The sequence below is a fragment of the Macaca thibetana genome, chromosome 9 (assembly GCF_024542745.1).
Source record: "Macaca thibetana thibetana isolate TM-01 chromosome 9, ASM2454274v1, whole genome shotgun sequence".
NCBI lineage: Eukaryota > Metazoa > Chordata > Mammalia > Primates > Cercopithecidae > Macaca > Macaca thibetana.
Window position 1 is genome coordinate 88797076 of NC_065586.1, and position 13085 is coordinate 88810160.

At 36.2% G+C, this 13085-nt stretch overlaps 1 protein-coding gene across 8 annotated transcripts in view; it reads left to right on the forward strand.

Moving 5' to 3' along the window:
* The window catches only part of EXOC6 (exocyst complex component 6), a 213587-nt gene that overhangs the window by 102953 nt on the left and 97549 nt on the right, over window positions 1–13085 (forward strand). For all 8 annotated transcript variants that reach the window (XM_050802774.1, XM_050802781.1, XM_050802773.1 and 5 more), the window contains 3 exons: window positions 2462–2571; window positions 5146–5257; window positions 6088–6222. In XM_050802774.1, coding sequence (XP_050658731.1) covers window positions 2462–2571; window positions 5146–5257; window positions 6088–6222 — 357 coding nt within the window. The remainder of the gene's footprint in view (window positions 1–2461; window positions 2572–5145; window positions 5258–6087; window positions 6223–13085) is intronic.

Consider the following 13085-nt stretch of genomic DNA (forward strand, 5'->3'; position numbering starts at 1 on the left):
TGACCTCAGATGATCTGCCTGCTTCAGCCATACAAAGTACTGGGATTACAGGCGTGAGCCACTGCGCCTGGCTGCTTGTGGCTTATTATAGGCAAATGACTGAGCCTGTGTGGGCATTTGTGCCTCATCTGTCAAATGAAGAGTTTGAACTCAGTAATCTCTAATATCCTTTCCAATCGTATTAAACTATTCTAAATAGGTTTATAATTAAAAGCAAATTTAACTTTTCTTGCAGAGAGTTTCTAATATGTGCAGTACCTCTTAAGATTAAGTTCTTAGGAGTTGTATTCATTGATCTATGTATTACTCACTATTAAAAAGAAGAACTACTGTTAATAGTTAAAGTCACATGGAAAATTAAAATATGACAACTGAAAAATCTCATAAATTATTTAATAAAGTCTTTTGGTTGTGTATGTATATTTTTTCCTAGTTTAAGTATAATTTTCAGTTAAAACTATTAGAAAATATATAAAACTGTCAAATAACTTGAGTTATTTCCAACATAAATTATCAGTGGAGGAGTAATAGTAAACATACATGCAAAAATATTTTTGTAGATAGCTATGTTAATTTTATTAGAATCATTTGGCTAAAATAAGAACATTTATATTCTGCCTTTAATGTCATTAAAATAATTTCAAATATTTTTCATATACCTACTATATAGTAGTATAGTATACCAGAAACAGTACTAAGTGCTAGATTTTTAGTCTTTGGTGTCAAGGAGCTTATAGTCAAGTGAGGATAGATAAAATAAATAAGAAATTATAATTCACAGAAGTTTGCATTGCTTAAGATAGGGGATGCACCATGCAGAAAGGCTGCATAAAGGTCAAAGTAGGTGAATACAAGAGATGAAGATCAAGAGATGTAAATTGGAGTAGAAAGGGCCAGACCATAATGGCCCTACTAAACAGTGTTAGAGAGTTTATCCTTTTTCCTGAGGGTTATGGGAAGCCATGAAAGAATTTTAAGTGGTAAAAACATAACCAGATTTGTGCTTTAGGAAGATCTCTCTGGCAAATATGTGGGAATGGATTGGAAAAGAGTAAGACTGGTGGCAGGGAGACCACCTAGTAGATTTTTGCGTTTATCTTGATGAGAGAAGAGGGTTATGTAGCCTGAATGGGGGTTATGGTCACTGAAGCTGATTTGAGATGCTTAGGAGGTAGGAGCAACAGGAGTTGCTGATTACGTGCATATGAGGGGTAACATAGATAAAGGAGTCAAGTAAGATAACTAAGTTTCTACCTTGGATGGTGGCAGCATTCACTGTGATAAGAAACACAAGAGGAGCAGATTTAGAAGAAAAAGATGATAATTTCACTTTTGGACCTATTGAGTATATCTCAAATGGTACAGCCAAATGGAGCTGTCCAATGGGTAGATACGTGAATTTGGACTTGAGAAAGATTTGATCTGGAGTTGTAGATTTGGAGATACTGGTACTTGCATGGTGATTGCATGGTGATTGAAGACTATATGGGATCATCCAAGAAAAGTATACGTAGTAGGAAGAGAGGGTTTAGGACAGAACCCGAAAGCACAGCAATAATTAAGTAATGGCTAGAGGAGAAGAAACAGAGTAGGTAGAGAAAAAGGAGTAAAACCAGTGTGGGCAGGAGTCCAAGGAAGGAGACTTTATGAAGTAGGAATGGGTCAACTGTGTCAGATTCTTCAAAAAAGTCAGGTAACATGAGAGCTGAAGAAACCACTGGATTGAACAACTGTGAGATCACTGGTGGTCTTGGTGATGGTACTTTCACCAGTATAACAAGGTTGCAATGAAGGTGAAGATAGAAGGGTATATTAGACTTAATGAAATAGAAAAGAGGGTTTTTTTGGTAACAATCTTAGAAGGAGTTTACCTTTTAGAGACTGAGAATTTCGAATGGATAATGACTTATAAAGTAGTTTAGCCAGGAAGCACCCTGTAAGCCATTGGCTGCATACCAGTGTTTAATGGCATGGAGATCAGAAACCTGCTATAAGGTATTCTAGGAGTAATGGAATAAACTCGATAACTTCTTGAAGTGGCATCAAGCCTTCACTGAAGGTAGGTGAAGAGAGTCTTAGAATTATTTAATTACTCTGAGCCAGAAAGCTGGCCTGTAATTTTCATGGCCACCCTGACTCTTGCATGATAAATACACAAAGAAGCAGACAGCTAGGCATCACCTACAGACAGAATACTCATCGTCAGAATACACCAGAGGTACTAGTATGTGTTTTCTCTGCTTGTTGGAAGTCTGATAGTATGATTTAAGAAACAAGGGTAAATTGCCACATTATTTTCTTCAGAAATACTTTGATAAAATATCAAAAATATAGAAATATAACAGGGTTTTTGATGCAGGTATTTGCTATTCAAGTGTGAAATCAATTTAATTACATTTTTAGTGATTAGCATGTCTTTTTCTAAAATTTCTAAAACAATATTAACTTTCTTTTTCTACAGCAATCTTTCCCAAAGAAATTCCCCATGTCTCAGTCAGTGCCTCATATTTACATTCAAGTTAAAGAATTTATTTATGCCAGCCTTAAATTTTCAGAGTCACTACACCGGAGGTAAGTTTACTAATCACAAATGCATTTTTGTCATAACTTTTTTATGAAACATTAATACTTTATTTTTATGCCATAACTTTTTTTTCCTCAACTTTTATTTTAGGTTCATGGGGTACGTGTTTGTTACAAGGGCATATTGTAGAATGCTGAGGTTTAGGGTATGCTTGAACCTGTCACCCAGGTAGTGAGCACAGTACTCAATAGGTAGTTTTTCAACCCCTGCCTCCCCTTCTTGTAGTCCCCAGTATCTGTCGTTTCCATTTTTACATGCATGTGTATCTAGTGTTTAGCTCCCACTTATAAGTGAAAACATGCAGTATTTGGTTTTCTGTTTCTGCATTAGTTTGCTTAGGCTATTAGCCTCCAGCTGCATTCATGTTGCTGCAAAGGACATGATTTTGTTCTTTTTTATGGCTGTGTAGTGTTCCATGGGGTTTATATACCACATTTTCTTTATCCAATCCAACATTGCTATCAATGGAGAGGCGCTACTTGGAACTAGTGGGTAGAGGCCAGGGGTGCTGCCATAGACACCTATGTCTTTGCTATTGTGAATAGTGCTATAGTGAACATATGGGTACATGTGTCTTTTTGGTAAAATGATTTATTTTCCTTTGCATATATCCCCAATAATGGGATTACTGGGTTGAATGGTAGTTCTTTTTGTTTGTTTTTGTTTTTGTTTTGTTTTGTTTTGAGACAGGATCTCACTCTGTTGCCCAGGCTGGAATGAAGTGGCACAATTATGGCCCATTGCAGCCTCGACCTCCTGGGCTCAAGTGATCCTCCCACCTCAGCCTTCCAAGTAGCTGGAACCACAGGTTCACGCCACTACACCTGGCCAATTTTTGTATTTTTAGTGGAGACGAGGTTTTGCCATGTTGGTCAGGCTGGTTTCGAACTTCTGGCCTCAAGCAATTCACCCACCTCGGCCTCTCAAAGTGCTGAGATGACAGGCACAATCTACTGTGCCTGGCCCACAGAGTTTTAAAAGTAGTATTTTAATAAAAAGTAAAAGGATACAAAAATGTTAGCTTATATCTAAGGCAGTAGTTCTCAACTGGGGATAATTTTGGTTCTCCTGCCACCACCTCCTCCCTGCAAATTTGGCAATGTCTAGAAACATGTTTGGTTGTTGCAGTTCGGGGGAGAGGCGCTACTTGGAACTAGTGGATAGAGGCCAGGGGTGCTGCCAAACATCCATATGTGCAAGGCAGTCTCCACAACAAAGTATTATCCACCGTAAAATGTCAATAGTGCCGAGATGGATAGTCCGTGGTCTAAGGACAGTTTAACTGTTGTGATAATGAGGCTGTATCCAAGGAATCATTATTTACTTAAATTGAAGGCCTAATGGTTAGGAGAAAAGAATTTGTTTTTTAGTGCTAGCTTAGTAATACTTAGGATGTTAAGAAACATCATATTGGCCGGGCGTGGTGGCTCAAGCCTGTAATCCCAGCACTTTGGGAGGCCGAGACGGGCGGATCACGAGGTCAGGAGATCGAGACCATCCTGGCTAACACCGTGAAACCCCGTCTCTACTAAAAATACAAAAAACTAGCCGGGCGAGGTGGCGGGCGCCTGTAGTCCCAGCTACTCCGGAGGCTGAGGCAGGAGAATGGCCTAAACCCGGGAGGCGGATCTTGTAGTGAGCTGAGATCCGGCCACTGCACTCCAGCCCGGGCTACAGAGCAAGACTCCGTCTCAAAAAAAAAAAAAAAAAAAAGAAACATCATATTAAAATTAGTTTAAGGTAATTTATTTCTTTGACAACTTAAAAAATCTTGATGAAAATGTATAACTTAGTTATATTAAAAATTAAATTTGTTAATTATATCTAGAAAGAGCTCATGTCAGTTTGTATTTTAAAAATAATTTTTAGCTGTAGTTGTGTATGAAGTTTCTTTCAAAGTGCCTGTCTTTTGGGGCTGGGCGCGGTGGCTCACGTCTGTAATCCCAGCACTTTGGAAGTCCAAGGCGGGAGAATTACTTGAGTCCAGGAGTTCAAGACCAGCCTGGGCAACATAGCGCAACCCTGTCTCTATAAAATATTCGAAACTAGCTGGGCGTGGTGGCATGCACCTGTAGGCCCAGCTACTCAGAATGTTGAAGTATGAGAATCGCTTGAGTCCAGGACTTTGAGGCTACAGTGAGCTATAATTGCACCACTGCACTCCAGCCTGGGTGACAAAGTGAGACCCTGGCTCAAAAACAATAATAAAAATAATAAAACGGCAAAGTTACTATCCCATGATGGAGTTGGAATTTAGGAATAGTTTTATTTCCTTATACCAAGTCCTCCATGATTTTTCTGTAGTTGTTAATTGGATACATTTAAATTATGCCATATGTGAATATTCTACTTTATGGAAAATGTCCCTTTTGCAAAGTTAAATTGAAGTTTGCGATTTAATAAATATGGGTCATTGTAGTTTATTTAAGGATATAAATTAATGACTTGGGGAAAATTATTTTAGTAAATTGTGTTAAATTATTTAGGATGTTAACTAACCATATTCATTATTTTTTATTAAAGTTTGTAAAAAGTTTAGTAATATCAGTCTTTCTGTTTAGCTCAACAGAAATAGACGATATGCTTAGAAAATCAACAAATCTGCTGCTGACCAGAACTTTGAGTAGCTGTTTACTGAACCTTATTAGAAAACCTCATATAGGTTTGACAGAGGTAGGTTAAAAAGACACATATAGTGAAATGTTTCATTGTATGAAACAATTATTTTAAATGATTGCTGAACATCATTTTGTAAAACTAGCTTCCTGTTTTAAATGTATTAATGTAAGCAGATTTGTTTTCAAAATGAAAATAACCAGTGTAAATTCCAGAAATGTGAGGATGCCAGGCACAGTGGCTCACACCTCTAATTTGAGAGCTTTGGGAGGCCAAGACAGAAGGATTGCTTGAGGTCAGGAGTTTGAGACCAGCCTGGGAAATATAGTGAGACCCTGTCTCTACAAAAAATGAAGAATATTAGCCAGGCGTGGTATTGTGCAACTGTATTCCTAGCTACTCTGGACTTGAGCTCAGGAAGTTGAGGCTGCAGTAAGTGACACTCATACCACTGCAGTACACAGCCTGGGTGACAGCAAGACCCTGTCTCTGGAAGAAAAAAAAAAGTGAGGGAAAAGGGTTCATATGGGGAATAGTAGATAAAGATGTTAGAACATCTGTTTAGATTTCTGATTGCCAGACTACAGGAAAAGCCAAAATCCTAATTTTTTACTTGCTAAATGTTTAAGATTTGAAACATACTATGAAAAGTTATTTTAAAATAACTGGCAGTTAGATTCTTGATATGTGTGTGTGTGTATATATACATATAAAAATTCATAAGCAGTATTTGCAGCAGGCTTTTAAAATCAGATAGTTGTATCCTATAATGCTGTAGTTATGTAGATATGGTACCGTTGCTGGAAGTAATAATCCTATTTTTAAAAATTAGGTGATTTTACATACATGTAACCTGTATTTTACTGGATATATCTTGTGTTTTCTAGCTGGTGCAAATCATCATAAACACAACACACCTGGAACAAGCTTGTAAATATCTTGAGGACTTTATAACTAACATTACAAATATTTCTCAAGAAACTGTTCATACTACAAGACTTTATGGACTTTCTACTTTTAAGGTATGTAAAAATTTGACCAAAAGTTTTCATTTCAGTCACTGTAAACAAACGTTAAGAAATTAAAGACTGTTCTTATTATATGCAAGATCTACTATATTCCTAAAAATTAAGAATAGAGGTAATCATTGTCAACAATGAGCAGATAAATGTAAGTTTTTTTTTGGCACCGTAAACATCTTATTAACATGGAGAAAAGTATACTTATTTTCTACAATGTATTACGCTTTGTTCATGTTTTGATGATTTATAGTAGTGCTGAATAGGTCTAACTGAATTAATATTTCACAGTTTAAAAATTAATTCTATATGAGTGTTTATGTTTGAAAATTTTAAATGTGAGACAAATTAAATAAGGATAGATTTGTTTTCCATCCTTGACTGGTTCTGATCTGAAGAAAAATAAGTATTATTACATGTCATTGAAGTCCTGCCTGTTTTGTGGATGGGAAGATTTCTGTTTTAATAATATACAGGATATACTGAGGATTAATTAACGGTTGTTTTAGGTAGAATGTAAGATTAAATAATTTCATAAGCTATTTTATTATTTTATTGATTTGGAGTCATAGATGAGACACTAGCTTAGTCTAGTGTATATAAATCCCCTTGCATTGAATATTTTGTTAAACTAATGATAAACCATGTACTGATCACTTATCTGCAAAATGGGCTTGCTAATTCAACCTTATAGCTCTTTCTAAAAGTTTCCTGTTAAAAAGAATTCTCTTTAACTACTTTTGTTATATTATCAATCACCCCCAAGATTTTGTTGTAATAACTTGCATTTTAAAAAATGAATGTACTGGCTGGGCATGGTGGCTCACGCCTGTAATCCCAGCACTTTGGGAGGCCGAGGCTGGCGGATCACAAGGGCAGGAGATTGAGACCATCCTGGCTAACACGGTGAAAGCCCGTCTCTACTAAAAATACAAAAAATTAGCTGGGCGTGGTGGCAGGTGCCTGTAGTCCCAGCTACTCGGGAGGCTGAGGCAGGAGAATGGCATGAACCCGGGAGGTGGAACTTGCGTTGAGCAGACATCACGCCACTGCACTCCAGCCTGGACAACAAAGCAAGACTCCATCTCAAAAAAAAAAAAACAAAAAAATGAATGTTCTTGCGTTTAAAAATAACTAATTTAATGTTAACATTTAACCATACTTTGAAAGTGTGAAGTCCACAAACAACCCTGGAATGCTAGAATTATCTGCTTGGCCCCCAAATATTATGCTCCTCTGGTGCCTCTTGAGCTAATGTAGTCATTTCAATACATAAGACACAAATGCAGAATGATATCTGAATCAGCAGACTTAACAAAATTAGTTATTAAAACTTAGAAGCCTAAAAAAGCAGGCATTCATTTATTCAGATAATATAGTACAGTGATTAAATTCATATACTCTGAAGTTAGATTGCTCTGTGGTCTTGGGCAAGTTCTTTAATGTGATTCCAAGTTTCTTTATCTATAAAATTAGAGTAACAGTACAGTACTTACTTCATGTGATCATTATGAGGAGTAAAGAAGACACTTAGCACAGAACCATTCACTGTATATAAATCATGCTCTGAGCACTCTGTTTAGACTCTGAGAATACAAAAATGTATCCCTGCCCTCAAGAAGCTCAGAGGAGGAAAAAAATAAAAGACACTTAACAATGTGGTATGGTAAGTGTGATAATATAGGAGGAGACGCCACAAGTTTTTAGTCACTTACTTATCCAAGGACAAATTGATTCTTAGCTTTTATGTTAGATTTTACATAATGCCTCTACTTTCTCTTCATTGTTCTTTCTGTCCTTACATCCATGTGTTACTCATACTCTGTCAAGAAGGGATTTCTCAGGCTTAGAATGGTAGGCATATTTAACTGTTAACATTACATTTAATATGCTTACCCAGTACTCTCTGATTAAAACATGAATTACTTTAGCATCTTGTGTTTCTAGGGATCTTAGAGTAATTTTCTTATCGATTATAAGCCAAAGAACCAAAGATACTGGAACACAATGCTCTTAGATTAGGGGATCTTGGAACTGTATTTCTCAAAATCTGCCTGTTGGGAAAGAATGTTTAGAAATGTTAGCTCTGGTTCATCATTCCAGAGTTGAAACCACAACTGTCATTGCATACTCCTTGGTGGATTTCCTTGGAAATCAAGTTCTGCTCTGTAAATAGCGAAGCATCTTTGTTTTTTGTTGTTTATTTGTTCGTTTTGTTTTCACACAGAACTCAGTAAATGCTTTTCTGTTTTCTAATATGTGAGCAAGAGCTGTTTTCATCTTAATATTTGAAGGTCAAGTATTTTTCAGTTCTATCTTTTGGTCTGTTTCAAGAGGAATTTGTCTCAAAATGTGATAAGGGGAAGTACTTCAACAGGGAGGATTGTTAAATCAATATTAAAGTGAATTACTGAGGGGCACTGGGGAATTTCCATTCACAGTGAATAGTCTGTTGCCTCTTTCACAGAAACGATTGAAGTACAGTCTTGACTGTAGACATTTGATTGGATTATTTAGCCTATTAGCCTGATTTTTTTTTCAGTTCAGTGACCCTAGAAAACATATTTCTATTTGATTGCTTAATGATTCTGGAAACAAGCACTTAATGATACCTATACCTCCATTTGCTTCCCTTCCAAAAACTACATATGCACACACAAACTGCCTGATCTTGTGTCATATATATTTAGGTTATGAAATAGTGTATAGACAGTTTTGTTAACTTGTTTGCTAACTCTGTAAGTGACATAAAAGAAGTTCATTAAGTAGTTCCTACCCTCAAGCAGTACCTCAGCTTTTTGAAAGTAACTCAGACCCAAATAGAGAGCTACTTAAAGCTAATATAAGACTTCTCCTAACTGGAAAAATTTGCATCAATATAGATGAAAAAAGCGGAAATACCATCCCCTTTCTAACTTGTGTGGTAGAGAAATAGTCCAGTTGTTTCTCTTTGGCGTCAGGGATCTTTAACTTGACTCCAAGGAGCTCTTCCAGCCTGCTACTCTGAAGACTTTTCTTTTGAGTCCTGGCAGTAATTGCAACTGTCAATGCCTAGAAGAAATGCCCTTCTGATTCTTTTTCTAACTTGCTTTTTTTTTTCTTTTTGTCTGCTAATAACTATGTAGCGAAGCTTTTCAGGATTGTGGCTGAAGTGACAGTAGTAAATTGTCTTTAAGGGCTTGAAATTCTCTTCCTATGGAGCAAGGACATGGTACATGTCAGTTCTCCCCAACTTGATCTACAGATTTAATATATTCCCTGTTAATATCCCAGCAAGTTTTTCTGTGGATGTTGACAAAGTGATCTTTAACTTTATATGGAGACAGAAGACCCAGAAGAACCAACAGAGTATTGAAGAAGAACAAAGTTGGAGGACTGATACTACCCATCTTCAAGACTTTCTATACAGCTGTAGTAATGAGGCCGGGTGCCGTGGCTAACACCTGTAATCCCAGCACTTTGGGAGGCCGAGGTGGGCAGATCATGAGGTCAAGAGATCAAGACCATCCTGGCCAACATGGTGTAACCCTGTCTCTACTAAAAATACAAAAATTAGCTGGGTGTGGTGGTGTGCACATGTAATCCCAGCTACTCGGGAGGCCGACGCAGGAGAATCGCTTGAACCTGGGAGGCAGACGTTGCAGTGAGCCGAGATCGTACCACTGCACTCCAGCCTGGCGACAGAGTGAAACTCCGTCTCAAAAACAAAACAAAACAAAACAAAGTTGTAGTAATAAATAAGATGTGGTATTGGACAAACAACAGACAAATAGATTAATGGAACAGATTAAAGACCCCAGAAATAGACCCACATAAATATAGTCAACTGAATTTTGACAAAGGAGCAAAGGTAATAAAATGTAGCAAAGATAGTTTTTTCAGCAAATAGTGCTGGAACAACTGGACATCCACATGCAGAAAAATGAATCTAGACCAGACCTTATACCCTTCACAAAAACTGACTCAAAATGTTTCACAGATCTATATGTAAAATGCAAATTGATAAAACCCCTAGAAGATAACATAGGAGAAAATCTAGATGACCTTGGGTGGGGCAATGACTTTTTAGTCTTGATTGTTCCCCAAAGGAACAATCCATGATAGAAATCATTGATAAGCTGAACTTCATTAAAAATTTAGACTTCTATTCTATGAAAGATCGTGTCAACAGAATGAGAAGACAAGCCACAAAATTGGGAGAAAATATTTGCAAAAGACTTATCTGGTAAAGGACTCTTGTCTGAAATATGCAAATAACTCTTAAAACTCAACAAGAAGAAAATGAACTATTGATTTTAAAATGGGCCAAAGATCTTAACATATACCTCAGCAAAGAAGATAGAGATGCAGATAAGCATATGAAATGATGTTCCATATATATATCGTAAGGGAAATGCAAATTAATACAACAGTGAGATAGCACTACACACCTATTAGAGTGGCCAAAATTCAGAACAATGACAGCATCAAAAGCTGACAAAGATGTGGAGCAACAGAAGCTCTTACTCATTGCTGGTGGGAATGCAAAATGCTACAGCCTCCTTGGAAGACCGTTTGGCAGCTTCTTATAAAGTGAAACACAGTCTTACCATATGATGCAGCAATTGTGCTTCTTGGTATTTATTCCAAGGAGTTGAAAACTTAGGTTTACCCAAAAACTTACACATGGATGTTTATAGCAGCTTTATTCATAATTGCCCAAACTTGGAAGCAACCAAAATGTCCTTCAGTAGGTGAATGTATAAATAAACCCTGGTATATCTGGACAATGGAATATTATTAAGTACTAAAAGGAAATGAGCTATCTAGCCGTTGATATGGATGAAACTTAAATGCATATTATTAAGTGAAAGGAGCCAATCTGAAAAGGCTACATATTGTATGATTGCAACTATGTGACATTCTGGAAAAGAGAAAGCTATGGAGACAATAAAAAAATTAATGGTAGCCAGGGGTGAGGGAGTGGTGGAGGGGTAAATAAGTGAAGCTCAGAGGATGTTTAGGGCAGTGAAACTATTGCTCTAGAAGTATATAATTGTGTATACATGCATCAAAACCCATAGAATGTAAAACACTATGAGTGAATCCAGTGTACACTGTGGACTTTGGAATTTGTGGGGTATGTAGTAAATCTCTGTAGTTTCTGTTCAGTTTTGCTGTTAACCTAAAACTACTCTAAAAAATAGTCTGTTTAAATTGCGAAAGAAAGGTGAACACACTTGTAACTATGAGATGAAGAAATAAAGCATTACTAGCACTGTAGAAGCCTTCCTCATTCCTCTCCTTTGTCACTATCTCTTTTCCTCTCAGTACTGACTTTTAACGGCACAGAGTAGTTTTGCCTGTTTCTGAGTTCTATTTAAATGAAATCACACAGAGTGCTTCTTTTTGTGTGTCTGACTTCTTTTACTCAGCATGACTTGGGGTATTTCATTTGTGGTGTTGTATGTAGCTGTAGTTTATTTATTTTGAATTCAATATGGTATTCCACGATAGAATTTATTACACCTTATTTATTTGTGTGTGAACTGTATCACTTTTGGCTATTTAGAAACCTTTCTTTTGCTTTCTTACTGGTTATTGACTGGATACGTGACCTCTTTCTGAGATATTACCGTATGAGTAAAAGATAATTTACGTTTATTTAATTTTTAGTTGTGAATATACAAATTCAGAAACTGGCATAAACATTTAGAACTAATGAGGTATTATTGGCAGTTTAAAAATTTTTCATTTTAATTAAAATGTTATACTGTTTTATACATGTAAAGTTGATTTATTGCTTTGTGAAGGCACTTGCAAAATTACGCCTTGACTGATTAATTGCATGTCAGCTTCTGATTACTTATATGCTTTTTTATTGATGGAGTGTTCCTTTGTAAAATTCCTTGTATTGTGTATGCAATTTGATTGCCATTTTAAAAAGGCAGTGTATATGACATTTATTTCTTTTGTCATCCTTTACCACCAACTTCTTCTTTTCTGGTCTTCCCCCATTACAGAGGACCATATAAAGCAGTTTTATGCTTACAGCTGATTTAATACATTTGAATGATATAAAATCCTAAAATGTAAGTTAGAAAACAACCAAAAGCAAAAGCAGATTGAATAACAAATATATATGGAATAGAATGAGTAATTAGATTCCTTCGTAAATAGAATAGAAAAGTAAATAAGGGACATGCTACTTTGCCAAAAACATGAAAGGTAACAGGAAAAATAAAAACATTTTTTCAGTTCTGTAAACAAAAGAGGAGGATCAACAAAATGTAGAGACCTCAATCCTCATAGATAAGAGTGCTCAGCTTTCTGGTTTTTTTTAAATATCATCAGTAATCACTTAATTATAGCAAATGCCACTTACAAAGATCATGGAAAGCAGAAATAGAGTATGGAGAGAAATGGTTGAGGACTACTTTAAAAAGCTATTTATATCAGATGATTTGCAAACCTGATGACAAACAACCACTTAAGGAGTGGCAGATGCTACCACAAGGCCATTAGTCATTATTTGTGAACACTTTTGAGGTACAAAAGCCCCTGAAAAATAGAAAGGTAAACATGTAGCACCCACTTTTTAAAAAGGAAAAGAAGATAACTTAGGTAATTGGAGAATTAGAGAAGTATTTAGTTTATAGTGACCTGTGACAATCTCAGATAATCCAAAGACTGGATTTTGAATTATTCCAGACACTGAGTATAGCTCAAAACCCATATATCCTTCTACAAGTGAGGTAATTAGCAGGTGGCTCTATGAGAGATTTAGGTTATTCTAGGCTAGGCTACTTTGATAAAGAACAAGAAATGAAATATTTTGTCTTGTCTAAAGTAAGGCTTTAATTGTGTCCCAAAAGATAGTCCTGTAA